Source organism: Dendrobates tinctorius, unplaced genomic scaffold, assembly GCF_039654945.1.
Source record: "Dendrobates tinctorius isolate UK_male_01 unplaced genomic scaffold, ASM3965494v1 ptg000138l, whole genome shotgun sequence".
NCBI classification, from domain to species: domain Eukaryota; kingdom Metazoa; phylum Chordata; class Amphibia; order Anura; family Dendrobatidae; genus Dendrobates; species Dendrobates tinctorius.
The window spans coordinates 2,663,027-2,690,436 of record NW_027361806.1 but is presented as its reverse complement, the minus strand read 5'-3'; the positions used below and the strand labels follow the sequence as shown (position 1 = coordinate 2,690,436).

At 46.1% G+C, this 27,410-nt stretch overlaps 1 protein-coding gene across 1 annotated transcript; it reads left to right on the top strand.

Moving 5' to 3' along the window:
• Positions 1-51: 51 nt before the first annotated feature.
• On the top strand, positions 52-27,410 carry LOC141048625 (cytochrome P450 4A6-like). The gene is made up of 12 exons (XM_073544398.1): positions 52-345; positions 8,785-8,929; positions 10,066-10,110; positions 10,283-10,410; positions 10,493-10,617; positions 11,120-11,271; positions 11,969-12,075; positions 19,494-19,684; positions 22,238-22,371; positions 22,544-22,608; positions 24,271-24,353; positions 24,681-27,410. Exons 1-12 carry the CDS (start codon positions 154-156, stop codon positions 24,868-24,870), a joined length of 1,557 nt encoding a protein of 518 aa, XP_073400499.1. The 5' UTR covers positions 52-153; the 3' UTR covers positions 24,871-27,410.

Below are 27,410 nucleotides of genomic sequence, written 5' to 3'. Positions count from 1 at the left end.
TTCCCTCCCTCTGGCATGCTGCCTTCCTCCTCCTCCTCCTCCTCCTTTGTACAATGTCCTATGAACCTGCCTCATCAGAGCAAGATCTTCCGCATGTCTGTTGCTGCAACACAATCCAGAGAAATATAGCAGAGCTCAGGCTGCATCTCGGCCATGTCAGCCCCTCTATTCTTTGGACTGCTCCCCCTTAGTCCCTCTGATCTGTGGTCCTGGGCCGTCTGGTTCTGCCTCCTGTTTGTGCTGGTAAAAGGCTGGAGACTGTATCTAAAATGGAAGCAGCTTGTTAAAGCTTTTAGCCCATTTGAGGGTCCCAAGCGTCACTGGCTGTATGGCAACGCTCAGGAGGTAAGAGGCGTGCAATGTGATTAACTTTGTGGAAGATTTTATTCAATATTACCATACCGATTACATAGCAATTCCATAGGCAAACACGCTTATATAAACATACCTTCAGCGAGTCCAGCAGAAGGAGATCAAAGCCCTGATACAGAGGCAACAGGTAGAGCTGTCTGGTGGAGAAATCGGCAGTGTGAATGTGAGTGACCCTTTTCCCATTGTAATATCTCCCAAAGCTGAAATGTTAATTTGGTGTCGAACTGCTATAGGTATCAGGAGTCAGGATTACCAGGCACTGGTAGAGCCCATGTACTCAGCAGACCTACTATCCTGACAGCCAGAGGGGTAGTAGATGTCCGCAAGAGAAGGGTACCCGTACGCATCTAAAATTGTGGGGAGAAAGAGATCAAACTACCCCGGTATGCCACCGTTGCTAAGCTGTTCACTGTCAATAACAATTCAATACAGGCAGTAGAACCCTTGGTCCCGTCCGACCAGGCGGAGGACAATGGCTCTGCAGAGCTGCTGGAAGATTGGTGTCAGAAGCTGCACTTAGGCATTCACTCAGGGCCGGACTGGGACTAAAATTCAGCCCTGGCATTTGAAGTTACACAGGCCCACTAGTCACATGGTGACTATATAATATCTTTGTACACTTGTAGTTTACAAGAAGTGAGAGGAGATTAACACGACTATATAACATGTAGTCATAGCTGTGCCCAGTATTTCAGCTCAGTCCTATTTATTGCTTTTAGGTACAGTACTCCTCCCAAAGCTCTGTCCCCTATTGTATGCATGATTACAGAATTCCTGGCAGAACTGCTCTCTATTGGGCAACCAGACCCCCTGATCATAGCCGCCCCTATCATACCTCCCATCTTTTGAAGAAGGTAAAGACGGACAAAGACTGCGGCGCGTGCAAATTTTTGGCCACGCCCAGCCACACCCATTTCACAACTAGTCACACCCATGTCCACACCTAATCGCACCCATTTAGCACTGCTGATCACACTGACTGGTACTGAGGGCACAGTGGCTGGCATTATGGGCACACTGACTGGCACTAAGGGAGAGAGAAAACAGAGAGAAAGAGAAAAAAGAAAACAGAGATAGCGAGAAAGAAAGGGGAAAGAAAGAACAGAGAGAGAAAAAAGAAAGATTAGAGAGAGAAAGAAAGAACAGAGAGAGAAAGAAAGAGGGGAAAGAAAGAAAGAACAGAGAGAGACAGAGAAAGAACAGAGAGAGAAAGAAAGAAGTAAAGAAAAGAAAGAACAGAGAGAAAGAGAGGAAAGAAAAAGAAAGAAAGAGGGGAAGAAAGAACAGAGAGAGAAAAAAGAAAGATTAGAGAGAGAAAGAAAGAACAGAGAGAGAAAGAAAATGAGGGAAAGACAGAACAGAGAATGAAAGAACAGAGAAAGAAAGAAAAAGAGAGAAAGAAATAAAGAAAGATTCTACAAAGATACTATAGCAGCCCGGCTCCCATTGTAGTGCCCACCTGAGCCTCCCGGTGCAGGACATATCATGATCCGCTCACATGGCCGGCATCCCCGATTCCAAGGCGATCCTGCTGTCTGCGCTGTCGGAGGAGGACACGGTGATGGATCTGAAGCATTCCTGGTTCCGTCACAATCTCCTCAAGAAATTATCTCATTTCCGGTCAGCTTCCAGCACATCACTTCAGGTGGAACGTCATGTGTGTGTTTTAAAATGCTCCTCGGGGCTCCGCCGTATACTCCTGTGTCCGTGGGAAAAGCACGCTTTGTATGCTTCATACACACTTGCCTCCGTACATCCCGTACACATATGGCTCCACTCCATACACACATGGCTCCACTCCATCCACCTCGTACACACGCGGCTCCGCTCCGTACACCTCGTACACACGCGGCTCCTCTCCGTACACCTCGTACACACGCGGCTCCACTCCGTACACCTCGTACACACGCGGCTCCACTCCGTACACCTCGTACACACGCGGCTCCTCTCCGTACACCTCGTACACACGCGGCTCCACTCCGTACACCTCGTACACACGCGGCTCCTCTCCGTACACCTCGTACACACGCGGCTCCGCTCCGTACACCTCGTACACACAGGGCTCCGCTCCGTACACCTCGTACACACGCGGCTCCTCTCCGTACACCTCGTACACACGCGGCTCCACTCCGTACACCTCGTACACACAGGGCTCCGCTCCGTACACCTCGTACACACGCGGCTCCGCTCCGTACACCTCGTACACACACGGCTCCGCTCCGTACACCTAGTACACACACGGCTCCGCTCCGTACACCTCGTACACATCCGGCTCCTCTCCGTACACCTCGTACACACGCGGCTCCGCTCCGTACACCTCGTACACACGCGGCTCCTCTCCGTACACCTCGTACACACGCGGCTCCACTCCGTACACCTCGTACACACAGGGCTCCGCTCCGTACACCTCGTACACACGCGGCTCCTCTCCGTACACCTCGTACACACGCGGCTCCACTCCGTACACCTCGTACACACACAGCTCCGCTCCGTACACCTCGTACACACACGGCTCCGCTCCGTACACCTCGTACACACACGGCTCCGCTCCGTACACCTAGTACACACACGGCTCCGCTCCGTACACCTCGTACACATCCGGCTCCTCTCCGTACACCTCGTACACACGCGGCTCCGCTCCGTACACCTCGTACACACGCGGCTCCTCTCCGTACACCTCGTACACACGCGGCTCCACTCCGTACACCTCGTACACACACGGCTCCGCTCCGTACACCTCGTACACACGCGGCTCCGCTCCGTACACCTCGTACACACACGGCTCCGCTCCGTACACCTCATACACACACAGCTCTGCTACATCCACACTGTAAATCCTGACCGCACACATACTTACCTCAACCAGCACCATGACAACAGCAAAGCAGAGTCTTGCAGACGGTAGAGGCAAGGCTGTGCGCACAGGACCTGTGATGAGGTTACAGGAGGGGCGGAGTCAGGGGTGACATGATCGGGGTCTGGACAAAGGCTCCTGATCATGTGACCCCCTGACTCCTCCCCTCCTGTGACTTCATCACAGGTCCTGCGAACAGAGCGAGCAGGCAAGTGAGTGCGACACTGTGAGTGGCTGCGGGGGGGAGGGGGTCTCATGCTAAGGCGAGGATGGGGTGCGTGGGGGGGCGTGGCGGCTTATCTCCCTGCAGTGCGGGAGGAACTTGGAAACTATCACCGCCATGCCCGCAGAGGGCCGGCGGCAGGAGCAACAGTGGCCGCAGCAGCTGGCAAGCGGCCAGATGATCGGCGCTGCCGCCCGCGGCCCACGTGACAGCGGCCCAGCGGGAAAATGCCCGGTTGGTTATATTGCCAATCCGGGCCTGCATTCACTCCACCCCTTCGCACCAAAAGAATGGGGTTTATCGGGTGGTTTGAGAATATGAGCGAGTCTTCAGCAATCACTCTAGACTTTGGTCAGGTGAAAAGGGGTTCAACACCATATCCCCACTGGAGACCATTCCCCCATTAAGGAAATGTACCACCCTGTTCCCCCGGCTCACTACCAGTGTGCCAAGGGCATGTTACAGGAGATGAAAGATGCAGGGGTCATTAGAGATAGTTGTAGCCCCTGGGCAGCTCCGTTAGTTGCAACGCGACTAGTGGTGGAAATCACGTCTGGATCCCTACACACCAGCGCTTAAATAGGACCTGTTGTACTGATAGACCCATGTAAAAGAAGTGAGCAACTAAAAGCCTACCCTGCCAGTATCCATTCAATACTTAGTTCCATATACTCACCTTATCTTCCTGTCTAGAGTGCTCATCACTATAACAGCCAGCTGTACTACTTTCTACACTCTTGCATATAACAGGATTTTGGCTTTCCATGGGCGTATCATACAGGCAATAAGTAAAGATTTTTTTGCCTAAACAGCGAATTGGATATCTCTTTACAAGAGACTATTACATAGAACCTCACCTTAATAGTGAGCTGGATAGCTCACCATCACAGTCCTCACAAAAGGAATTGACACATCTTTTACTACACTACCGCCTTACCTAATTATCTTAAGCAGGTGGACTGACGAAGGCCAGGTTGTTGGCCGAAACGTTTTTGCAGACTGCCTAAATAAAATTCTTCTCCAATCTCATGAATACTAGAAGTTGAGTGCCAAATTATTTTCATAGTCTGGGCTGTGACCGAGCTATTCAAACACTACCTGGCTTCAGCGAACAATTCGCTGACTCACTTGGAAACCATCTTCACAGACAATAATCCGCTGACTCACTTGGAAACAGCAAAGCTAGGTGTGTTGGAGCAGCGATGGAGTTTACCATCAAGTACCAAGCGGTGCATAAGAACGCTAATGCTGATGCACTATCCAGGATGCCCAATTTACCAGATGGGGGAGAAAACCCAGAAGAGCTAGAAGAAATCAATTTACCAGCTTTCCACCGCCACGAGGCGGCCCAGTGCTCCCATTGTGTGAGCAACAAGCGCTATGTCGTGCAAAAGGCCACATTTAACCCATTGCCCCACCATGAGTGGGCCGAGACGCAGGATAGCGACCCGGCAGTCCGCCTAGTAAAGGAGTTGCTGACACAAGCTGACTCACACCCTGATCCAGATGCTCCACAGGAAACGCAACAGTTGTGGAAGGAGAAGGGCAGGCTGATCATCTATGACGGTAAGCAGTGTTGGAGGAATATCAATTCGCACACACATGAACTGGTCTGGCAGGTGGTAGTCCCACAAGCGCCAATGGTCTTAAGGGCATACCACGATGGAGTAGGACGCTTCAGGTGGAAGAAGTTGGAGGTCCTACTTCATGAGAGATTTTACTGGGTTGGCATGAGAAGTGGTGCTGAGAATGTGGTCCATGCAACCTGCGCAGGAAAGACCGTGACAGCCAGCGAGCCCCATTACAGCCGATCATGAAGCAGCCGCTTGAACTAGTAGCTTTGGTAGTCGTGCCTGTCAAAGACCAAACAGCGAAGACAGTTGCCAAAGCGTTTCAAAAACACTTTTGTCGACCACACATTTCTCTGAACAAGTGCTCACCGACCAAGGCCCAGCCTTTCAGGCAGAAGTGTTCCAGGAGTTCTGTAACCTGTACGGCTGCAAGAAAATCAGGACGGAGCCATACCATCCGCAGACAAATGGCATGTGCGAGAAAATGAACCAGGTGGTAATTGACCTGTTGAAGACCTTGCCCCTGGAGGAGCGAAAACCGTGGCCAGAAAAGTTGCCGGATCTAGTAGATGAATACAACCATATCCCTGTAAACTCCACCAACTGCACTCCGGCCTACCTGATGAGGGCGAGACCTGGAAAGTTACCCATTGACTTGGACATGGAAGTTTTAACACCTGAGACGACATCACCAGATGCAGACAGGGATACAGGGCGGCAGCAGCAATACTGCAAAGTGCAAGAGTGCGTGGAACGAAGTCTTAATCATGGGGTTGCTTGGGTTCAGAAGGAATAGGCACCAGGGTTAACCCTGGCGCCTATTCCTTCTGAACCCAAGCAACCCCATGATTAAGACCCGGGAGGGTCGAAACGTTGGGTGTTTCTGTTTTGTCTGGGTTTGGATCAATGCTGTTCCCTGGCACTCATCTTTATTTTTTGTTAAATAAAATTCCACTAATGGTTGCAAATTAATCTACGAGAGTGTGCGGTGAATTTTTAGCTAATTAGCCAAATCCGGAGGGCAGGGGACTGCAGGCTTCCTGGTCCCATAAAGCACTTGGCGGCATAGCAGCTACCCAGATCTCCCTCACTATCTGTGATCCCCTGGTCTGCATCCTGGACTATCAAGTAAAAGTAAATTGCAACCCTGCTGTGTCCTCAACTTTATTGCTGCATCATCTACTCTGCATTACAACCGTCACCACCATTTTAAATAAAACATACAACTGCCCTAGGGACTAGTCCTGCCTGTGGAGAGCTGTAACAACTATGTTGCATCACAAACAGCCCCAGAGGTCTTTCAAGCAGTGTCGGCTAACATATTTATTGCCGAATACCACAGGTGGCGTCACAAATTAATCCCCCATAATAACTATTCCCTTCATCATTTAATTGCTCACCCAGGGCCACGGACCGGGTCACCGCTGTCGTGACATCCCCTGAAGTAACAGAACCTGCTTGGTACTGAGTACTCCACGGCCCTGCGGGGGGCGGCATATTATCATACCGATTACATAGCAATTACATAGGCAAACACGCTTATGTAAACATGGAGCGCCCACCAGGGCCGTGGGGTACTCGGTACCGGGCAGTTCTTAAAGGGGAGTGTCACAACAGCGGTGACCCAGTCCGTGGCCCTAGGCATCCAATGAAAATGTTGAATAAAGTTTATAGGGAATGATTTAAAAGAGAATTAGTTTGTAACGCCACCTGTGGTAATCGGCAAATAAGGTGTTAGCCGACGCTGCTTCAGAGTCCGCTGGGGCTAAAGATGGAGCAGCAGAGTTGTTGCAGCTCTCCACAGGTAGAGCTGGGCCCCAGGGCAACTGTATATGTAAGTGAGATGATGGTGGTTGTAGTGCAGGGCAGATGGTATAGCAAACAAATCTGAGGATACAACGGGTTTGTAGTTTCCTTTACCTTTACTGGATGTATATAGGTGCAGACCGGAGCACTGGTTACAGATGACAATGGAGGTCCGGGCAGCCCGAAGTAACTCAGGATCCACTCAGCAAAGTGGGTTGGAGGCCTCCTTACTAAGCTGCTCTATTTGAGGTACTTGCTGCCTAAAGCTCTGCTCAGTCCTCTGTTCCTCTCACTGTCAGAAAACATTACCCGCATGGCAGGCAGCTTGATCTTTCACAGGTGTCGCTCCTCGTGGCGTCAGGTGTGTGATGGGGCCAGAAGACCTGCAATCTTCTGCCCTCCAGATTTAGCTACTGAGACCGTCGTGCTCTGCATCCACGGACTCCGGTGTCCAGTTCTCGCGCCGAGCTCTGGGATGAGCAGGGTCACAGCTCCTCTTCCCAAGCTTCCCTATACTTTTCCTCTCTGAATCAGAATGCACTCCAGTCTGGGGACAAGCTCCTCACGCGTCTAGTCTCTCAGCACTAACTGACTGACACTCTCACTAACTTCCTCCTACTGACCAGAGAGAGCAGCTCCCCTGAAATCAGGTTCAAAGCTCTCCCTGCTGGTCTGGAGCAGGAACTGTGTTGCATGCTGTGTATACCTGGCCAGGGCATCCCTCCTTGCTTCAGGCCTGACATCACCCCCTGTGAGGGAGGCAATGCCATTGAGGAAAGCGGACTCGCGGGGTGCCACAAACACACCTATCTCATAGAGATCAAAAGTGCAGTAAAATTCCATTAATCTGGCATCTAAGAATCCAAAAAGTTTAATGGGAGGTTTCAGTGGATAAAATTTTTAGCAATATCTGTAGCCTGCACTTCAAGGACTGGATAATTTTTCATTCTTGCACCAATGTTTTTTCCTCCACTTATTCCAAGAGCCAATTTTTTTTTATTTTTCCATCGACATATCCAAATCAGGGCTTGTTTGTTTTTTTTTTGCATGATCAGCTGTAGTTTTATATGACACAATTCATTTTACCATGTAATGGGCTGAAAATGGAATAAAAATGTAAAAAAAATGTAATTTTGCCAGTGTTATTTGGGTTTTGATTTTCTGGTGTTCATTGAGTGGTACTAATGGCGTGGCAGCATGATAACCATTTTTACTTTTCCGTTGCTGGACCTGTAAATTTTGGTAAGCATGGGAGTGGTTTGGCGCCAGGTGTCTGAGTGCAATTGGTCTATGTGAAGCATCTGGGGACGGTTATATCGAGGCTTGTTTCTCGCGCGAGTGACAGTGGTCTTATCTATCGTGACAGTGGGCTGAAGGCTGGGAAAAGAGTGACAAATAGTCTCGGGAAATGCTGTGTATTGGGTCACAGAGAGTAATGTGGAGAGCCAGAGGTGCCATGGTGCTGTGGTTCATAGCGAACTGGAAACGTCATTGTGGAGCAAACTGGGAAACTTTCCTCGAACACTTCTTACAAGTTTGATATATGTTCAGTCTAATATACACATTTCCCCCTTATGTCACTTATCTTGTTCTTGATTTTGGCTTTCTTGCCACAGTTCGTTAGCAATCACATGTAAGTGCCCTGGCCATTTTTTGGAATTACTGTTAAAATGAGAGAGCCACACATATGGCATGCTGTCACCTCTTCAAGATCGGCACTAGTCCCAGTTGGATATTTATATATTTATAGCATAACCTGTCCCAAATGTCCCAGATGAGAAAACTCTAATTCAAGTCACAATAAACCGGTCATAAAATGAACTGTTTCCTGTTATCAGCTATCGGAGAGGCTGACTGTAATGTCGGTGGCATGACTGACATGGAGGTTGCACAAAGCATTGCTGTTTATTGTGACTGTCTCAGTTATGACAGCCTGTCTATCTTTATCCCAACCATAGTTCCTTCAGAATGGCAATGACATGCAGATTATGATTCGTTATGCCGAACAATACCCGTACGCCTTTCCACTGTGGCTGGGAAATTTCTTTGCAGCCCTGACGATATGCCACCCCGATTATGCAAAGGCGATCCTGTCCAGACAAGGTAAGAGCCCTTATCGATCATCAGATTGCTAACCTTCTGTCTTGTACTAAATTAAAAAGTTATCACCAACCCACAAGACCCTCACCGATAACAAGAACTGGACTCCAAAGCACCAAGTTTGAAAGAAGCGATGACCTATTCATAGTCTATATGACTGCCAGAGGTAGTGAGGCGCTCTACTTGGCTATCTCCAGCTTTCCTGCTTTCCTGATGGAAATAAATGGGCATGATTCTTTTGATTCATTAAACTTGGGTACTCCAAAGCTCCATTTCGGTACCAGTAGATGTCTCGTTGATAGCAAGTTATGACCTATCTCGAGACAACCCTTTGAAATTCGCTGAAAGAAACATTTTTGGCAAAACTATGGGCCTGTAGGTTTCTCGAGGTCTCAAGTCACTTATGCTAGATGCCCAAATTGTGGCATCATGCAGGCACCTTATAAAAATGATTCCCTAGTATAAGCCGCAGGTTCCACCACACCTCGTGAAACTCAACACAACCAGCCATAGAGTCACCATTCTGAGAGTTACTGTGCTAGCAGTGAGATTATGAACTTCTCTGCCATATGATTGTTGTAATGGTTGATTCACTAAAAAAGTTCAATGAGGGTTACATAACTTACAGGTAATGGGTACAAGACTCTGTGATGGGGCATTGATCCAGGGAACTAATCTGATTGCCGTATGTGGAGTCGGGAAGGCATTTTTCCCCCAATATGGGGCAATTTGCATTTGCCCTAATGGACATAATTTTTTCCCCTGGTTAGTATTCCTGGGAGCATTTGCCTACATTCTTACATAATACTTTGTGATCATTAAACTTGTTCTCTCTTTAAAAGACTTACTGCTAGACTTTCCTGTCTCGTTCAGGGTAATCCTGCCATCTCTGTGTCCATCACTGCTCCATTTAAGATCTGGGAGCCCTGTTTAGGGTTTGTTCAGACAGAGGTTTTTTAAAGAAATTTTGAGAGTAGAAACTGAGTGGAAACTCTCCAAATCCTACTCAAAATGTTCAAATGCTTGGAGTTTCTGGTCAGTTTTCCAACCCAAAACTCAACAAAAAGACTCAGTATGCACATACTCTTAAATGTTCTTTTCAGGTATAGTCTCTTGAAATATATTCCCTTTTTTTACAGATCCGAAGGATAGTTTTACTTATGGCTTTATGATTCCGTGGATCGGTATGTGATCTTGTACTAGTTGATGTGCCTGCAGACAATAGATTCTTGTTGATGATTTCATCGGAATACAGTGATCAACTTTGTCTATGGGCACCATCAAACACCCCCTTTCAAAAACTAGGCCACATCTTAAAGCCTCACAAAGCTCATTTTTAACTTTTGCATCACTCAGGGGAAGGATTGCTGGTGTTGTCAGGACAGAAGTGGTTTCAGCACCGCCGGCTGCTGACCCCGGGATTCCATTATGATGTTCTGAAGCCGTATGTCAGACTGATGTCCGACTGTGTTACCGTCATGCTGGTAAGGACAGAAATATCTATTTAGCAAGGAACATATTGTTCCATTCTCTAACTCATTCCTGTTCTTTTCTCATTTTTTTTAGGACAAATGGGAACGTCTTCTTACCAAAGACAGCCCAGTGGAACTTTTCCATCATGTCAGCCTCATGACACTGGACACCATCATGAAATGTGCCTTTAGCTGTCACAGCAACTGCCAGATGAACAGGTTTGTCAAAAACCTGTAAAATAACCTTTTTTGATAATATTAATTTGGATTTCCTTAAAAAAAATGTTGTACAGAATTACAGAAACATGGGTGCTTTCTTCAAATAACAGCACCACCTCTATTCACAAGGTGTGGACCAGACATCTTCCAAAAACGGCAAAACACCAAACTTAACCCATGGACAGATGGAATAAATCGCCATGTTTTTCTAATCTTGTACAACATCAGGAGCCCACTCCATGTGAAGCAGTCAATAATGAACCTAGCTACTGAGCAGTTAGACAGAGGAAGCAGTCTCCTTCAGTCAACCCATATCTCACTGCAACACGATCATGGAGTGCGTATGGATTGTTGTATCACCTACTGTCCTAATGACTGCCGCGGCTCCTATTAAACCCTCCCAAAATATGACCAGCAATGAAATAGACTTTTGAGTCCCTAAATATGTTAGATTACCCTAAAATTGTGCACACTAATAACATTCTGACCTTTCATCTTATAGTGAGAGTGTTTACATCAAAGCTGTATATGAGTTATCATATCTGGCGGACCACAGATTCTTCTTTCTCCCGTATCATAATGATGTGATTTTCCATCTGAGCCCCCATGGATTCCGATTTCGCAGAGCCTTAAAGATAGTGCATGGACACACGGGTGAGTGTAACATCTAGATGCTTTCCTCAACCTCCTGCAAAGGAGTTAAAGTATAGCAAAAGATGATTTAATGAGAAATTGCATTTTTTTTAGATTTAAAGCATGCTCATAATTTTTCTTTTTATTTATTTTATTAGCCCACTTTACACATGTTGCTGATCGGTGAATGTTCAGGACTTGAGACCTCCAGCAATCGCTAAAAAAACACTCCGAAACGTGCGGGACATTAGGTTGAAGTGGATGGAGCGGAGCACGGGCTCAATAGAGAGTTTGTGAGCCTGTACACCGCTGTCCATGGGCTCAGAGACTTTGTATTGAGCCCGTACACCACTCCAAACAAGCTCCATGCAGGAGTTGAGTCATTCGACTTGTTGAGTTGTATGTTTCAGAACTTTTTTTTCTTTTCGTTTTTTGAGCAGTCGGTGGTGGTCTCAGGACCTGGACATCTACCGATTGATGGCGAGTGTAAGGGTAGATCTAATAATAAAAAAATAAAGCTTTTAGCTTATAGCCATCATCTATTGATTGCCATGATGTTTGTTTGCATTAGTCATGAACTTTGAGTTGTAACTCTGGCAAGCTGGACTTTGCCATAATTTCCAGCACAAAGTATTACAATGGCATTGATCTAAGGGTGAAAGACTACGGCAATAATCTCTATTAATTATAATTAATTATGTACGGTACTTAAATTTAGACAAAGTGATTCAAGAGAGAAAGATATCCCTAAAGGAAGAAACAGAGCTGGAGAAGATCCAGAAGAAGAGGCACCTGGACTTCCTTGATATTCTGCTCTGTGCTAAGGTAGATAATAGCACCCCATGTATTACCCAGACAGGAGAGATACTAAATGACATGGCTTGCACTCTCATGGGCTCAGTGTCCCTGTGTATTACATGACTGCCTGTATTTTAATGATTACTTTGTAATTTTTGGAAAGTTTTTAAAACCCTCCTGTGCTTCTAAAAAAAATGCAGAGTGGCATATGAAAAAAGTGCACAAGGTTCCTGTTTACTGCAAACCCTCTCCAAAAACAGAAGGGCCCCCACCAACTTTTCTCAACCTGCGGAGCCAGAATTGATCATAAGGGTTAGGAATTGATGGTCTCCCTTCAGCAAACTTTAGGTAAAGCCCACCCTTCTCTAATCTTCCATCTTGGCTGCCACCCCAGTGTCCACCAGGACCTAAAGTCAAGGTTTTCTTTTCTCAGAAAGATGCCATATACAATCTTATACATTTCTTGGTAACATGTGAGGTGGCCAGGGTGATAATCATGACAAAGGGCTGCTGTTCCGACACACTCTGTCACCCCGCAAAGAAAACACAATGTCCCATCTGTTGTATGATTTGTGTGCAATGCAAGTCACTCACTTTTAGGGTACTGTTACACTAAGCGACGCACCAGCGATCCCGACAACGATACGACCTGTAAGGATCGCTGTTGCATCGCTAAATGGTCGCTAGTAAGCTGTCAAACAGTCAAATTTACCCAATGACGCAGCAACGATCTCGATGTTGCTTAGTGTCACACAGCAGTGATTCTGACAACTCCCGCCTGCGTCCAAGATTTCTGAGTCGCTAACGAGGTCGCTCGTCGGTGTCAAACACAGCGATGCATGCTGGCCAGCGGGACACCAGCGATCAAAAAATGGCCCAGGACATTCGATCACGATCAACGACATCGCAGCGGGCGCCTGGTCGCTGCTAAGTGTCACACGTAACGAGATCACTGGCGAGGTCGCTGTTGCATCACAAAATCGGTGACGCATCAGCGATCTCGCTAGCGACCTCGCTTAGTGTAAAGTACCCCTTAGATTGGAGTTCACCTCAGGTTGCACGATTCCAGTTCCAGATATCGTCACACACTGATTACCAGAGTCCAAGTCCATTTTTAACAAAACAACTTTACTCAGCAAGTTTAGTTCAGTCACAGATATCGCACAGTAATTCTCACTGATCATAGATCCTTCACAGAGTAATTCTCACTGATCATAGATCCTTCACATAATACACCATCTTACACCTAAAACGTACCCGCTTTACCAGGAAGGAATGCAGGGCATGGCTTGACCTCAGCACACCCTTACAAACTCTTGGCTTGACTAAACATGCCCAGGCAATATCATGCTTTTATTTTTAGAGAAAAGGTTCTATCGGACGGTTAGTCTCTCTTTTGATCCTGTTTGTCCAGGTAGCTGGCAGTAAAATAACGTATAGGTCGTGTTTATGTCAGCACTAAGTGTGTGATTACGACCCTCCCCCTCCCTTTGCCAGTTGGGTCAGTTTTCTATGAGCGGCTTTGGACTCCTTTCCACCCAAGGCTGGCGCATTGATGGACACAGACACTGAAAGAAGAATCTGAAACAGATTTTTACTGAACTGGAGGCAGGAAAGTGATTTGTTACAGTCTTCCAAAAAGAGAAGTGCCCCCACAAACCTTTCTCAATCTGCGGAGCCAGAATACATCATAAGGGTTAGGAATTCATGGCTTCCCTTCAGCAAAAAAGTGCAGCGTGGCATACGAAAAAAGTGCACGAGGTTGCTGTTTACTGCAAACCCTCGCCAAAAAGAGAAGGGCCCCCACAAACCTTTCTCAACCTGCCGAACCAGAATGCATCATAAGGGTTAGGAGAGTGGATGGCCTCCCTTCAGCAAACTTTAGGTAGAGCCTACCCTTCTCTAATCTTCCATCTTGGCTGCCACCCCAGTGTCCACCAGGACCTAAAGTCAAGGTTTTCTTTTCCCAGAAAGATGCCATATGCGATCTTATACATTTCTTGGTAACGTGTGAGGTGGTCAGGGTGGTATTCCTGGCGAGGAACTGCTGTTCTGGTACACCCTGGCACCCCGCAAAGAAAACACAATGTCCCATATGTTGTGTAATTTGTGTGCAATGCAAGTCACTCACTTGTAGATTGGAGTTCACCTCAGGTTGCACGGTTCCAGTTCCAGATATCATCACACACTGATTACCAGAGTCCAAGTCCATTTATAACAATACAACTTTACTCAGCAACTTTATCTCTGTCACAGAATTCGCACAGTAATTCTCACTGATCATAAATCCTTTCCTCTGTGCTGTCCCTTGCTCTCCTGGCAATCTTTGTTCCGGTAACCTACGCTCCGGTACCGCAGTTTCCCGACTAGCTAGACTAATTATTGCCTGGGGGCCCCTGCCCGTTTTCCCCTCCGGGGGTGAAATAAAGGATGCCGCTTTCCAAACCCTTTCCAGACTGTAAGTCTCGGATGTTCCAGGATTTTCCACTGAACCTAGTCGCTTCCTCTCTGATGCTGCTCCTGTTTTCCTAGTACTCGTGTGACTTCCAGCCCTGAGGCCCTGAACTGCTGGACTCCTTCTAAAGGCTCCGTCACACATAGCAATCTCGCTAGCGAGATCGCTGCTGAGTCACAAGTTTTGTGACACAACAGCGATCTCACCAGCGAGATCACTGTGTGTGACAGCGATCAGCGACCGGCCCCCCTACTGGTATCGCTGATCGCTGCAAGAAGCCTCTGGACATTTCTTTCGTCGCTGGTCTCCCGCTGGCCAGCACGCATCGCTGCGTGTGACAGGCGGGAGACCAGCGATCTGCTGGTAACTAATGTACACATTGGGTATCCAAGGGACGCGCGTCCCTTGGATACCCGATGTGTACCTTAGTTACCAGCTCCCTGCATCAGCGCGCTGGTAACTAACGAACACAGCTCACCAGCGATCACATAGCGACTTACCAGCGATCCTGACACGTTGATATCGTTGCCGGGATCGCTGGTGAGTCGCTATGTGTGACTCCAGCTTAAAACTTGTTCTTCCAATAACCTTACTCATCTTCATCCATCTCTCTGACTAAACCCAGGAAGTCTCTCAGCTATCACTACTCTGGCCTCTCCTAACTTGGAAATCCCCTTTTCCCTTAACCAGTTCTTATCTTATCCTTATCTAATCTCCTAATTTACAGTGCCCCTACTGTACTAAACCCTATGCTACCCATTACTATCACTATTACTAGACCTTACTTTTATACGGTATCTCCCTATATCTATCCCTAGTCCATAAAGATGCATAACTTTAACATTACCCATACATGATAACATCATAAAGCATTATCACATAACACACCATCTTACACCTAAAACGTACCCGCTTTACCAGGAAGGGATGCAGGGCATGGCTTGACACCAGCACACCCTTACAAACTCTTGGCTTGACTAAACATACCCAGGCAATATCAGGCTTCTATCTTTAAAGAAAAGGTTCTATCGGTTAGTCTTTCTCTTGTTTGTCCGGGTAGCTGGCAGTAAAATAATGTAGCGGTTTTGTTTATGTCAGCACTAAGTGTGTGATTACTACCCTCTCCCCTCCCTTTGCCAATTGGGTCAGTTTTCTATGCGTGGCTTTGGTCCCCTTTCCACATAAGGCTGGCGCAGTGATGGACACAGACACTGAAAGAAAAAACTGAAGCTGATTTTTACTGAACTTGAGGAAGGAAAGTGTCACGCTCGCGCCTTGGCTGACTGGCGCGGGCCGGGGGGTTGTGGCCCCACTGTGCCACAAACCAGACTACCCTGGAAGGGGCGTGACTACGACAGCTACCTCGGTCTTCACTGGAGCCTCTGATGGTGAGGTCAGACTTGTGCGGCAGAGAGCTGTCGGGTCCAACTCCAGGGTGGTGTCTGGCTGTGGCTGCTGATCCCACTCGGGGACAAGTCACTTGGAGAGGTGTGACTAACAGGCAGGCTGAGACACTGGGCAAGCAGGCACGGCTTGGTACACTGGCAGGCAGGCACGGCTTGGAGACACGGCTTGGAGACACTGGGCAAGCGGGCACGGCTTGGAGACACAGGACAGGCGGGCACGGCTTGGAGACACAGGACAGGCGGACACGGCTTGAGACACAGGACAGGCGGGCACGGCTTGAGACACAGGACAGACTGGCGTGGTATGAGAAGGGACAGGTAAGGACCTGTTCACACAGCAGGTGTAGGCAGGAAGGAGTGGTGTATGTTGGAACAGGATATGGACCTGTTCACACAGGAGGTGTAGGCAGGAAGGAGTGGTGTATGTTGGAACAGGATTTGGACCTGTTCACACAGGAGGTGCAGGTACGGATATAGGCTGGAGTGTGGCGTAGGCAGAGCCGCAGAGCAGGCTGGGCTGCAAGGGGGCCGTGCAGGCAGAGCGGCTAGGGAGCCTTGCAGGCAGAGCGGCTAGGGAGCCATGCATGCGGAGCGGCTAGGAAGCCGTGCAGGCGGAGCGGCTAGGAAGCCGTGCAGGCAGAGCGGCTAGGAAGCCGAGCAGGCAGAGCGGCAGGGGAGCCCAGCAGGCAGAGCGGCAGGGGAGCCCAGCAGGCAGAGCTGCGAGAGAGCAGAGCTGCAAGGGAACAGAGCAGGCAGAGCTGCAAGAGAGCAGAGCCTCAGATAGGGAGGACACAAGGAAAGACACAGCAGAGAAGGAACCACAGACAAGGAGACTGACAGACAGAGGTAAGACTGAGTTCAGACAGAGACACAAGGACCAGGATATTCTGGCTCCTGGCAGGCAGACAGAAAACAGACAAGGCACTGGGAACAAGACTCAAGGGCCAGGATATTCTGCCTCCTGGCAGGCGGACAGAGAAATGCTAGGCAAGGTACCAAGACACAGGAATACGCAGTAAGAGCCTTCAGAGAAGGCAAGACATAGGACAGGGCCTGGCTAGCTCAGCAGCAAGGAGCTAACTGAGTTTAGACATTGCACAGGCAATGTTTCAGTGGCTGTGGCAGGGTTAAATAGTCCAGGGCTCTAGGTAATTGGTCAGGGACCCATTAGCCAGGTGCACCCTGACTGCATAAGAACCAGAGAGTTCAGGCGCTGCCCCCCTATACACACAGTCAGGAAGCATGGAGAGCAAGCAGGGCTGGTAACAGACAGAATTCACAGCATGGCTTGAAGCAGAAAGTAAGTTGGTGTGCGGGGGATGGGAGGCCATGCAGTGATGCCAGCAGGGTTGTTACAGAAAGTGATTTGTTACAGTCTTCCAATGAGGCCATGCACTTGATGGTTACACATTTGATTGTACAGATTGCCTCTTTAGAGAGGAAGGAGACTAGAACTCTAGTGCAACCTAGTGGAAGTAGCAATCTTAAAAGTCAATATTGACCATTTAACGAGCCTTGGCCACATGACTTGGGATACAAGTCAAATCAGAACCTTTATTTACAGACACGTGTTTCAGGGTGTTTGCCCCGCCTCAGTGCACAGTAAGAGGTCTCATTTAGCTGTATGAGAGGCCTCTGATTGCAGTTTAAGGAGCCACTCTCCACATGGAGACACAATACCCGCCCTTTAGGCATTTTATTGTAGCACAGAGTTGTCAGTGGTTACATAAAAGCAAAAATGTAAAGCTTTATGCTTACATTTCAACATTAAGGCACAGAGCTTGAAGGTTTAAGGACAATACAGTGGCACTGAGCTTAACATTTACACAAGAGTATAGAAGTGCTTGATCATAACCCAAAAATACTGGAGCACTGAGCTTGGTGGTTGTGGTATAGAACAGGAACAGTTTCACTAGCAAGCAGAGTTAGATGTCCGCAATGGCTCATATCTAGAAGCAGTGTCTCTTATAGGTGCAGGATACAATAGAATTTGGAGTCGCACTCCTAGGCCACGACCCTCCTCTTTCTCTTAGGTCATAGCATGCTCCCAGTACAGGCCACAATGAAGTCCACCTTCGCTGGGGAAAGCAAAGCTAGTCATCATAGGGCACAGCTGCTATCACGCCATCCATTTTACTGTCAGGCCAGGCTAAATTCACCAAAAGTGGTTTAAGAGTAAACAGGTTGGCATGGTTAATCACTGTAGATCAGGGTGAGACTCGCTGTACTTTTCCAGGGGTGACAGTTTTGGCCAGGGCGCTGCTCTTACACTGTCCAAGGTAGTCATCAGACAGCAGTCCATAACTCCTCGATGTGTCTAGAGCCACCTTTCGGTGGCGGCATCACCTTCAGCATACTTTCCTGTTTTGACATTTCAAAACATGTCTTAGCATAGCATAGCTGGCAATCACAGTAATGAATTTCAAGAACCCTCTTTACTGTCAGGTTAACCTCCAGGCTTCAGACCGCTGCCTGCACAAACTAACCGCTTGAGAAAGAACTTTATCTGAGCTGTATACATTTCCTAACTAGCCTCTACTGTCCAGCTAGCGTACTCTCACCCTACAGTTTGCCAGTTCACACTACACAATAGCTTTTATTAGAAAAAAAAACAAGAAAAAAAGGCTTAAAACGGAGCACTTCTGAGGAAGGATATTAGATATGATGAATGTGAATAACCATGTTAAAACAATCAGCCTGCTGCTACCAGGTCCAGACATCCTTAATGAGGGGCTGTAATATGAGGCAGCTAAAAACCAAAACCAGAGTGCCAGCCGGAGACCGCGATAGATCTACGCTGGGAGAGGAGGAAGATTCCTATCCCCCTTTCATCCAGGTCAGCTTCTCCTCCTGCATGAACAATGGAGGATGCAGTGAATGTTAAACAACGGGTCGAGGTAATTACCACGCAAAGCAGGAACCTAACAGGGCTTATTAGATAAAAAGTCCTGTACAATACATTTAAAAGTCACTTAGAGTCAAACCTATGCGTTTTGGATTTCCCCTTCACCAGAATATTAGTCCTGATAGCAATGGTCTAACTTGAACCTGATGGGTCCAAATGCAAAAGCCCCAACGGGACTCCCAATTATTGCAATCTTTAATAGCATTGGTCTTTTTATATAGGCAAAAGAGACTTTGCAACCTTTGCTCCTATTGTAGTTATTCTCTTGTCGGTTTAGTAATTACTACCGCCCATCGTTTAACATTTACTACATTGTCTATTAGTCATGGAGGAAAAGAGGCTGACCTGGATATAAGGGGGATAGGGATCTTCCTCCTCTCTGCAAAGAACCACACAGTGTGGGTCTACCGTACTCTCCGGCTTGCGTTCAACAGCCCCTATGTGACCTGTTCCCTCACCCAACTTGTGTGCCCCCCACCGGCTCATAATACTCATTAGATTGACATTGACCCGCAGGGCTACAGGTACTAAGGTTGAAAACCTAGTTTGTATAGTAGCTCCAAAGTTTGCTATTGCAAGTGGACAACCCATTCTCCAGTCACGGGGGATCCAGCATCTCTTATTCAGTGTAGCCTGGAGCCGGTTGAGCTTAATCCGTAACATGTATTATTATTATCAGGATGAAAATGGTCAGGGTCTATCTTATGAAGACCTGCGGGCAGAGGTGGACACTTTTATGTTTGAAGGGCATGATACAACGGCGAGCGGCATCTCCTGGACATTATACTGTATGGCTAAATATCCCGAGCACCAGGAGAAATGCCGGGAGGAGATCAGAGAGGTCCTAGGAGATCGGACCACAGTGGACTGGTGAGAGTTTCTCATTTTCAGCACTTATGTACATGATTACTGTCATATATTATATCGGAAGAGGTCAGGGTGCTCGCACGTTTTCTCTCTATGTTTCCCTCTCCCATTCCTTGTGCTTTATTCTGCAGCTCTGCTTGTTCTCATGAGCTGTATTGATGAAGCCCACCCACTATTTAACAGGTTAAAGGCCAACTTCTATGTAAAATAACTCTATGGCATTTGTACTATACATCCCATAAAGCTGAATATACATTATAGTCCATAAACATATATCCAAAATCCATTCAATATAGAGCGTACATCAGAAAACCTTCCACAAGAATGGATAGGCAAAAGAATGTATGGTTTAAAAATACATGTTAGTAATCCAACAAATATTACTGTCACGCCGCCACTGCATACTCACTCGGCCTCCGCTCCCGCGCCGCAGCCCCTGCCGTCCGACAGCCACAGCGGTCCCTTCTGACAGGTCCGTGGCCGATGGTGTCTCTGCATGCAATGCGCATGCACCGTAGGCCGCGGCCGCGCCTCCCTCCTGTCACTTGTGCTCCGGCAATGTCTTGACCCGGAAACACCGACGGACCAATGGCAGACGAGACAGGGGCATATCAGGCCGTCCCCCTTTGAGGGAGGCGCCTGATCATTGTGTTTGCTAGCACACTGGGCCCTGCTTCCTCGTGTACTCTCTGCAGCCTCGCAGTCCTGTCTTCCATGATTCCTGCAGCAGTCTCGCAGTCCTATCGTTCGTGGTTCCTGCAGCAGTCCCGCAGTCTTACTCCGACCCTGTCTCCAGTGATCCTGCTCTGTCCTGCTGTCTATGCTCCAGTCCTGCATTCCTACTCCGGTCCTGTCTCCATTGATTCTGCTCTGTCCTGCTGTCTATGCTCCAGTCCTGCAGTCCTACTCCGGTCCTGTCTCCATTGATTCTGCTCTGTCCTTCTGTCTACGCTCCAGTCCTGCAGTCCTACTCTGGTCCTGTCTCCAGTGATCCTGCTCTGTCCTGCTGTCTATGCTCCAGTCCTGCAGTCCTACTCTGGTCCTGTCTCCAGTCATCCTGCTCTGTCCTGCTGTCTATGCTCCAGTCCCGCAGTCCTTCTCTGGTCCTGTCTCCAGTCATCCTGCTCTGTCCTGCTGTCTATGCTCCAGTCCCGCAGTCCTACTCTGGTCCTGTCTCCAGTGATCCCGCTTCGTCCTGCTATCCCTGGTCCGGCCCTGCAATCCTTCTCTGGTCCTACCTCCTACAGTCTCATGCTCCTACTCCAGTCCGTTCTGAGCCGCCCCTCTCGGTACCGGCTATCGTGGTACCCGAAATCCTGGGCCTGCTCCTAACGATCCCTGTATAGGGGTCGGCTCCACCTGGCAGCTCGCCCGGGGCCCCACGGTGCCACGGTCCAGAGGGTCCACTCCTGGAGATTTTCCTCACCTGACCAGTCGTGGTAACAATTACAATACAAAAATATTTCCAATTATAATGATGCCTCTAGCCAATACAGATCAGACCGGATTCCTAACTAGTTGCAAGCATATCACAGAAGCTATATAATATCCAGATCTAAATGCAATCTTATATAAACTTCCTTTCATTTATAAAATATATAATAAGGTGTCACATAACTCTCAACATACCTCGGGCAATGTGCAATTAACGCTAATGCAAAGTGCCAAAGTTCCTGTAAACATTACCCTAGGTTTTGGGCTAAAGGATCACCCTTAAATGATCAGAATAAAGTGCTTTTGTGCTTAGACTTATTTGCTAGCCAATGTGATGAAAGTAAAATGCTTGCTTAGAATACCCCCAGAATAAGAATCTATCAAAACGTACGTTGGGGTGGGTGGCAGGTCTGGTGTGGCTCCCCAACTAAGGTAATTATTCTAAGCAAGCATTTTACTTTGATCACATTGGCTAGCAAATAAGTCTATGCACAAAAGCACTTTATTCTGATTATTTAAGGGTGATCCTTTAGCCCAAAACCTAGGGTAATGTTTACAGGCACTTTGCATTAGCGTTAATTGCATATTGCCCGTGGTATGTTGAGAGTTATGTGACACCTTATTATATATTTTGTAAATGAAAGGAAGTTTATATAAGATTGCATTTAGATCTGGATATTATATAGCTTCTGTGATATGCTTGCAACTAGTTAGGAATCCAGTCTGATCTGTATTGGCTAGAGGCATCATTATAATTGGAAATATTTTTGTATTGTAATATTTGTTGGATTAGTAAAATGTACTTTTAAACCATACATTCTTTTGCCTATCCATTCTGGCGAGAGGCTTTCTGATGTACAGTACATCCCGTAAAGCTGGACTGATCTCTTACCTGGACCATCTTTCTCCAGATATCCCATACACCCCATCAGGCGGCCTCTATGGTACTGTACATACACCCTTGTTTTTTGGAATTGCCTGAAAATAAAAGAAATATTATGATGAATCCTTAGTAAACTTTGTCCAACCAAATGGCCCAAATCTTTTTCAACCTGTTTCCTTATGCTGTAAAGCTGTCTGCATGCCTGAAGGTTATGTTTTATCATTAATTCTGCATGCCAGGGAAGACCTGGGAAAGCTGCCATACACCACCATGTGCATTAAGGAAAGCATGCGTCTCTTTCCTCCTGTTCCGGAAGTGGTTCGCCAACTTAAAGAACCAATCACATTCTTTGATGGACGGAGCTTGCCCAAAGGTGGGTGAAATCATAAAAAAAACTGACTCTATCTACATATAAAAACTCAAAACTCATCTATCTATCTATCTATCTATCTATCTATCTATCTATCTATCTATCTATCTATCTATTATGCTATGTTTATATATCTATAGCATATATGAAGAATTTCTGTGCCTTCTTTCTACAGGTACCATTGTTCTCATCTCTATATATCTTATAAACCGGTGCCCCAGTATCTGGGAAGATCCAGAGGTAATACTATAAATGTGTAATGTTCCCATTCATCTCCTATAACTCCATTCTGCTTTATTAAACAGGACCTGGCATTTATAAGTATCCAGTATCTCAACCAAATATCACAGCCACTGCCCCAATAGTGGGACAGGTGTTACATGAAATGGTGTTAGTCTTTGTGTCTGGACATGATGTGAGTAATTCCCCACAGTCTTGGGGAATTATTATAAAATGCTTAAAGGTTTTTCCAGCACTTTTGTTTTGATGACTTATTCTTAGGATAGGTCAACAATATAAGATCATGGCTGCACATATCTGTTTTTATCTGCATGTAGTATTTGGAGCCTAACACCGCACTGATGTACACTTTTTAGTGGTCACTGCCGGGTGCTGCACATCAGCCCCTACTGGAAAAAAGTTCTGCTCAGTGACCACTACATTCGGTACAGAGCTGTGCTGTTCCATACTTCCGGGGTGATAACACTGGTTGATGGGTGTGCCGGGTGTCAAACCTCAACTGATCTTATTTAATTGACTTACTGTATCATAAGGAGAGCTCATCAATATAAAAGAAGTGAACAACAACTCCTTTAAAATTTATTAACATTGTCTGGCCCTAGACTGCAGCTTCCCATTATTCTCTTTAGCACATTCAAGCTACTGATATCAAGTTTTCCTTAATATGTTACAATTTGTTCAATGTAAACCCAGAGAGAATCCATTGCCTTAAAAGCCTTCCCTGAATTATTACTATAAGGCCACGTTCACACATTCAGTATTTGGTCAGTATTTTACATCAGTATTTGTAAGCCAGGAGTGGGTGATAAATACAGAAGTGGTGATGTGTTTCTATTAAACTTTTTTTTATGATTGTTTCTATGCTGATTCTGGCTTACAAATACTGATTTAAAATGCTGACCAGATACTGAACATGTGAACCTGGCCTAAATGTATGAATAGCTGAAAAGTCACCAATTTCCAAGGATGTAATTCTTATCTCTAAACTAACTTTCAGTCCTTTGCAGTAAGCAACCATTTGCCATTGGAATCTATTCCACAGACTCAGAACTCGTAAAAAAGTGTAACAGGACTTTAGCATACAAAGTACCGTGCAAATGTTTTTCTGACATTCCTGTACACATTAGGCTAAAGTTGACCGAACCCACTGATGTCGGCTGTCGGCTAACAATCTAATGTGTCTGGGGGTCTTCTGATTCTTCCCCAACAGATAATGATGAGGGAGAGAAGGGTCAAGCATTTTCAGACCCTTTTGTCTATCTGGCTATAAACCGTGCTCTTTTGTATTTCTACACAGCAGCTGCAGAGAACACTGGGGAGAGGTGGGCGTGATCTTTTCTCCCTAGCATGATACTGCCTGCTTGTGATTGGTCAACTTCATGCAGGGGAAGAAGTGCACACCCACAGTGACAAATTGAATGCCCAGTTGAACTATACATACATCATAACCTAAATTTTACAAGAAAATATCCCCACAGTGGAATGTAGGAATTAAAAATAAAACACATATTTTACTCAGCTCTGCAGCCACTATTCCATAATGTGGCCTGTTTAGCATGCTGAAAATGGTGAAAGGTCCACTTCAAGAGTTTCATGTTGCTAACTTGTCCAAAAAGGATGATATGCGCTGGTGTTCACATTACTCATTCTGTGTCTCTTTAGGTGTTTGATCCCCTAAGGTTCTCTCCAGAAAATTCGGCGTTAAGACACTCGCATGCCTTCCTGCCATTCTCTGCAGGAGCAAGGTAATACGAGAAGGCTAAATAAAAATAGGAGCCTGCATAATGAAAAAAAACCCAAAGACTTGCATGTTAATGAATTGTTGTTCAGGGGGGACTGTATAAATTATCTCTTCTGCTACGCATCCATGGCCCAAAAAGGCATGAATGTCTGCAAAACTAGTTTCAAATGGGGTTGTCCTCTGCTGACATTATTGGAGCCATTACTGTGACATAACATTGCCAGCCCCCCACAAGTGTTGTCTAGTACCCCTATAGTTCCTCACTGTTTTCATGTATCATACATTGTATTACATACATCTGTACCTTACAATTTTATATTCTCTCTCCCAGAAACTGCATTGGACAGAATTTTGCAATGAATGAAATGAAAGTTGCCACTGCTTTGACCTTACAGAAGTTTGAGTTACTTCCGGACCCTAAGAGTGAACCATTGCAACGAGCCCAATTAATTTTACGCTCCATAAATGGAATACACATCTATCTGAAGAAGATAAATTGTGACAAGACAAAAAATGACTAACATGTTATACATTTCTTCATATCATTATATAATTTTTATAATTATTTTTAATTTAGAAATTTTCAAGGATAAGTTTATAGTAAAACTTCACAGTATGAGCTGGATGAATGAGTATGAATAGTAAATATCCTACCGAGCTCCAAATCCTCTGTGTACACATAAGGGTAAAAGACAACATTCTGCCTGTCTGCAGCCACCACTAGGGGGCGTTTAAGAGCTTACTGAATACTTATTATTGAGTTCCATGTATGCAACTAGTTCTTTTGCTCCCCCTAGTGGTGGCAGCAGGCAGCCAGAGTTTTAGCTTTACTTTATGTGGGACTTAGAACATATGTATAGCTTGCATATGACACTGCAATGACTTTTTTTGAATAACATTGCCGAGTCAGCAACTACATGGAGATCCTACAGCTACAGAACAGATGCTGGCAACCAGAGATGGCTAGAGTCTTCAGAGATTCTTGTTAAGTAGTGTGTAAGAATCTGAGTGACTCAGACATGTATGCTGATCTTTCCTGTATGACCACACCACCACGCTTTTCTGTTGCCCTCACTGCAATATGCATGTACATAAAATGTAATTTGATGGCCAATTTTTCATGTGCAGACAAATTATTTCTCATAACAAGGGAGAGCCCACTACCCATCCTGCTTACTGTACTTAATATTCTATCTGATCACATAAAAGCATGCTGGAAAAAAATTAGCGATTAAGAAAACATTTACTGAAAAGGTTGCAAATTTTAAAAACTTAGGACTAAAGTCTGCAGTCACTCTATGTGACTTCAGACTTGGAAATCCTCGCAGTGCACACAGTGCAAGTTGTCAGGATTCTCTGGTGCCGGAAGTTGGCTGTCACGTAACTGCAAGTATGCGATTTGCATACTTCCATCCACATTCCGACGAAACGTGTCTGGCCTCTCTCAATTTCCCTGTATTGAGTGAGGCCACGCACGACTAGTTGGCTTGTGACCACATGTATGCAAATCGCATATTTGTGGTCAAGCTCCCGCCTGCCATCAGTTTAGGACAATCCTGACAGCGCACACACTGCACGCTGTGAGCATTCACAAGTCAGCAGTCACATAAAGTGATAGCAGACTTCATCCCCAAGGCTACACAACTCCTTTCAGGAAAAACAGTATTCTTACAAGCTCATCACAGATGTACTAAATACAGCCAAAAAACATACTCGGGCATAGTGTCTAGCTACCATATGCATAATGAGTGAATGTGAAACTGCTCCTTTTTAGCATACATTTTCTGACCACATATAATTCAGGCCACACCTTCATTAGAACCATATTGTCACGGTATTGGCGCATCTTACGGAGCTGCTCAATATCAAAGGAACATCAGTCTAAAAATACAAAATTACATACAGAACGAGGTCACTCACACTTTTGTAATTTATTGGCCCCAAGCACATTGTGTAAAAAGAAATCCAAAACCTAGGTCTGTTTCCTTCCTTGGTCAAGTCGTATGAGCGTGAATGTATCAGAATATTTGTTAGTTGTCATACAGACTATGTTATCTATCTCCTGGAGTGTCCATAGTCACTTCAATACGTAGGCCGCACTGTCCAGCAACTGTGGTAACACATGAGCACAGACCGCTCGAAGGTCAATAAAAATAGTTTTGAATCATCAGAAATTTTGCATTAGAACGTGAATATGATTTCAGCAAAACTATCTTAACATCGATTGAACGGATACCATGTGACGTCCCAACATACTGTGTAAACTCCAACATTGAAATGTCTGCTGGATATTTAAGTTGGCTTGTCTAGTCTCAAAAGGGCTTAAAGGAGAACTTGTCAAAAATCTATCCTCCCTCTCCTTCTAAAACCATTAATATAATTGTGTAACCATTTAAAAGATAAGCCCAAAAGCGATGCTCCACCAGTGAGAAATCACATTTTGAACTTTTGTATACGTGTCTGGAGGTGCATTGAGGTGTGACGATGCACTTACAGCTCCTCAGCCTCACGCTGTATTCCCTGCTTAGCAGCTTTCCCCTGGCTGATTGACAGATGGTTTGCTCTAGTATATGGCCACTGACATATTAATTAGCCAGAAGATCGTGTTACTAAGTTGGAAACACAGGGTGAGGATGAGGAGCAATAAGTTTATCGTCACTCCCCAATGCACTTCCAGACACTTGTATACAGTACTGTAAAGTGTAATTCCTTATGTCTCGTATTTTTATTATTATTATGGTGTATTGGACCTGTCTTTTAGTTTGGATCTCCTGGACTATGAAAATTATCTTAAATCATACTATTATTAGATTTTATACCTTTCAATTTATTCATATCACCATCATCAACACCTCATGTATTCGTCTTATCTCATAAATGCAGGGTTCCTGCTCTACCTGATGCTGTTCTCAGAAGGGGCAGCAAAAACCTGGTGACAGATTCCCTTTAACGCTTCTTTGGTAATCTAGTTGTTGTATACTGATTTGAGGAAGGCATCAGGACTGAGATGCGTTGCCCTGTACACACTTTTTATGTCCTAATTAAAGTGTTTGAAGATATA

Bases quoted from the DNA above. Each gene is read 5' to 3' on its own strand.
- LOC141048625 (XM_073544398.1), top strand. From the start codon at position 154: ATGTCAGCCCCTCTATTCTTTGGACTGCTCCCCCTTAGTCCCTCTGAT. The intron at 10,411-10,492 runs GTAAGGACAGAA...CATTTTTTTTAG, and splicing joins ACTGTGTTACCGTCATGCTG to GACAAATGGGAACGTCTTCT. The intron at 19,685-22,237 runs GTGAGAGTTTCT...TCTGCATGCCAG, and splicing joins GATCGGACCACAGTGGACTG to GGAAGACCTGGGAAAGCTGC.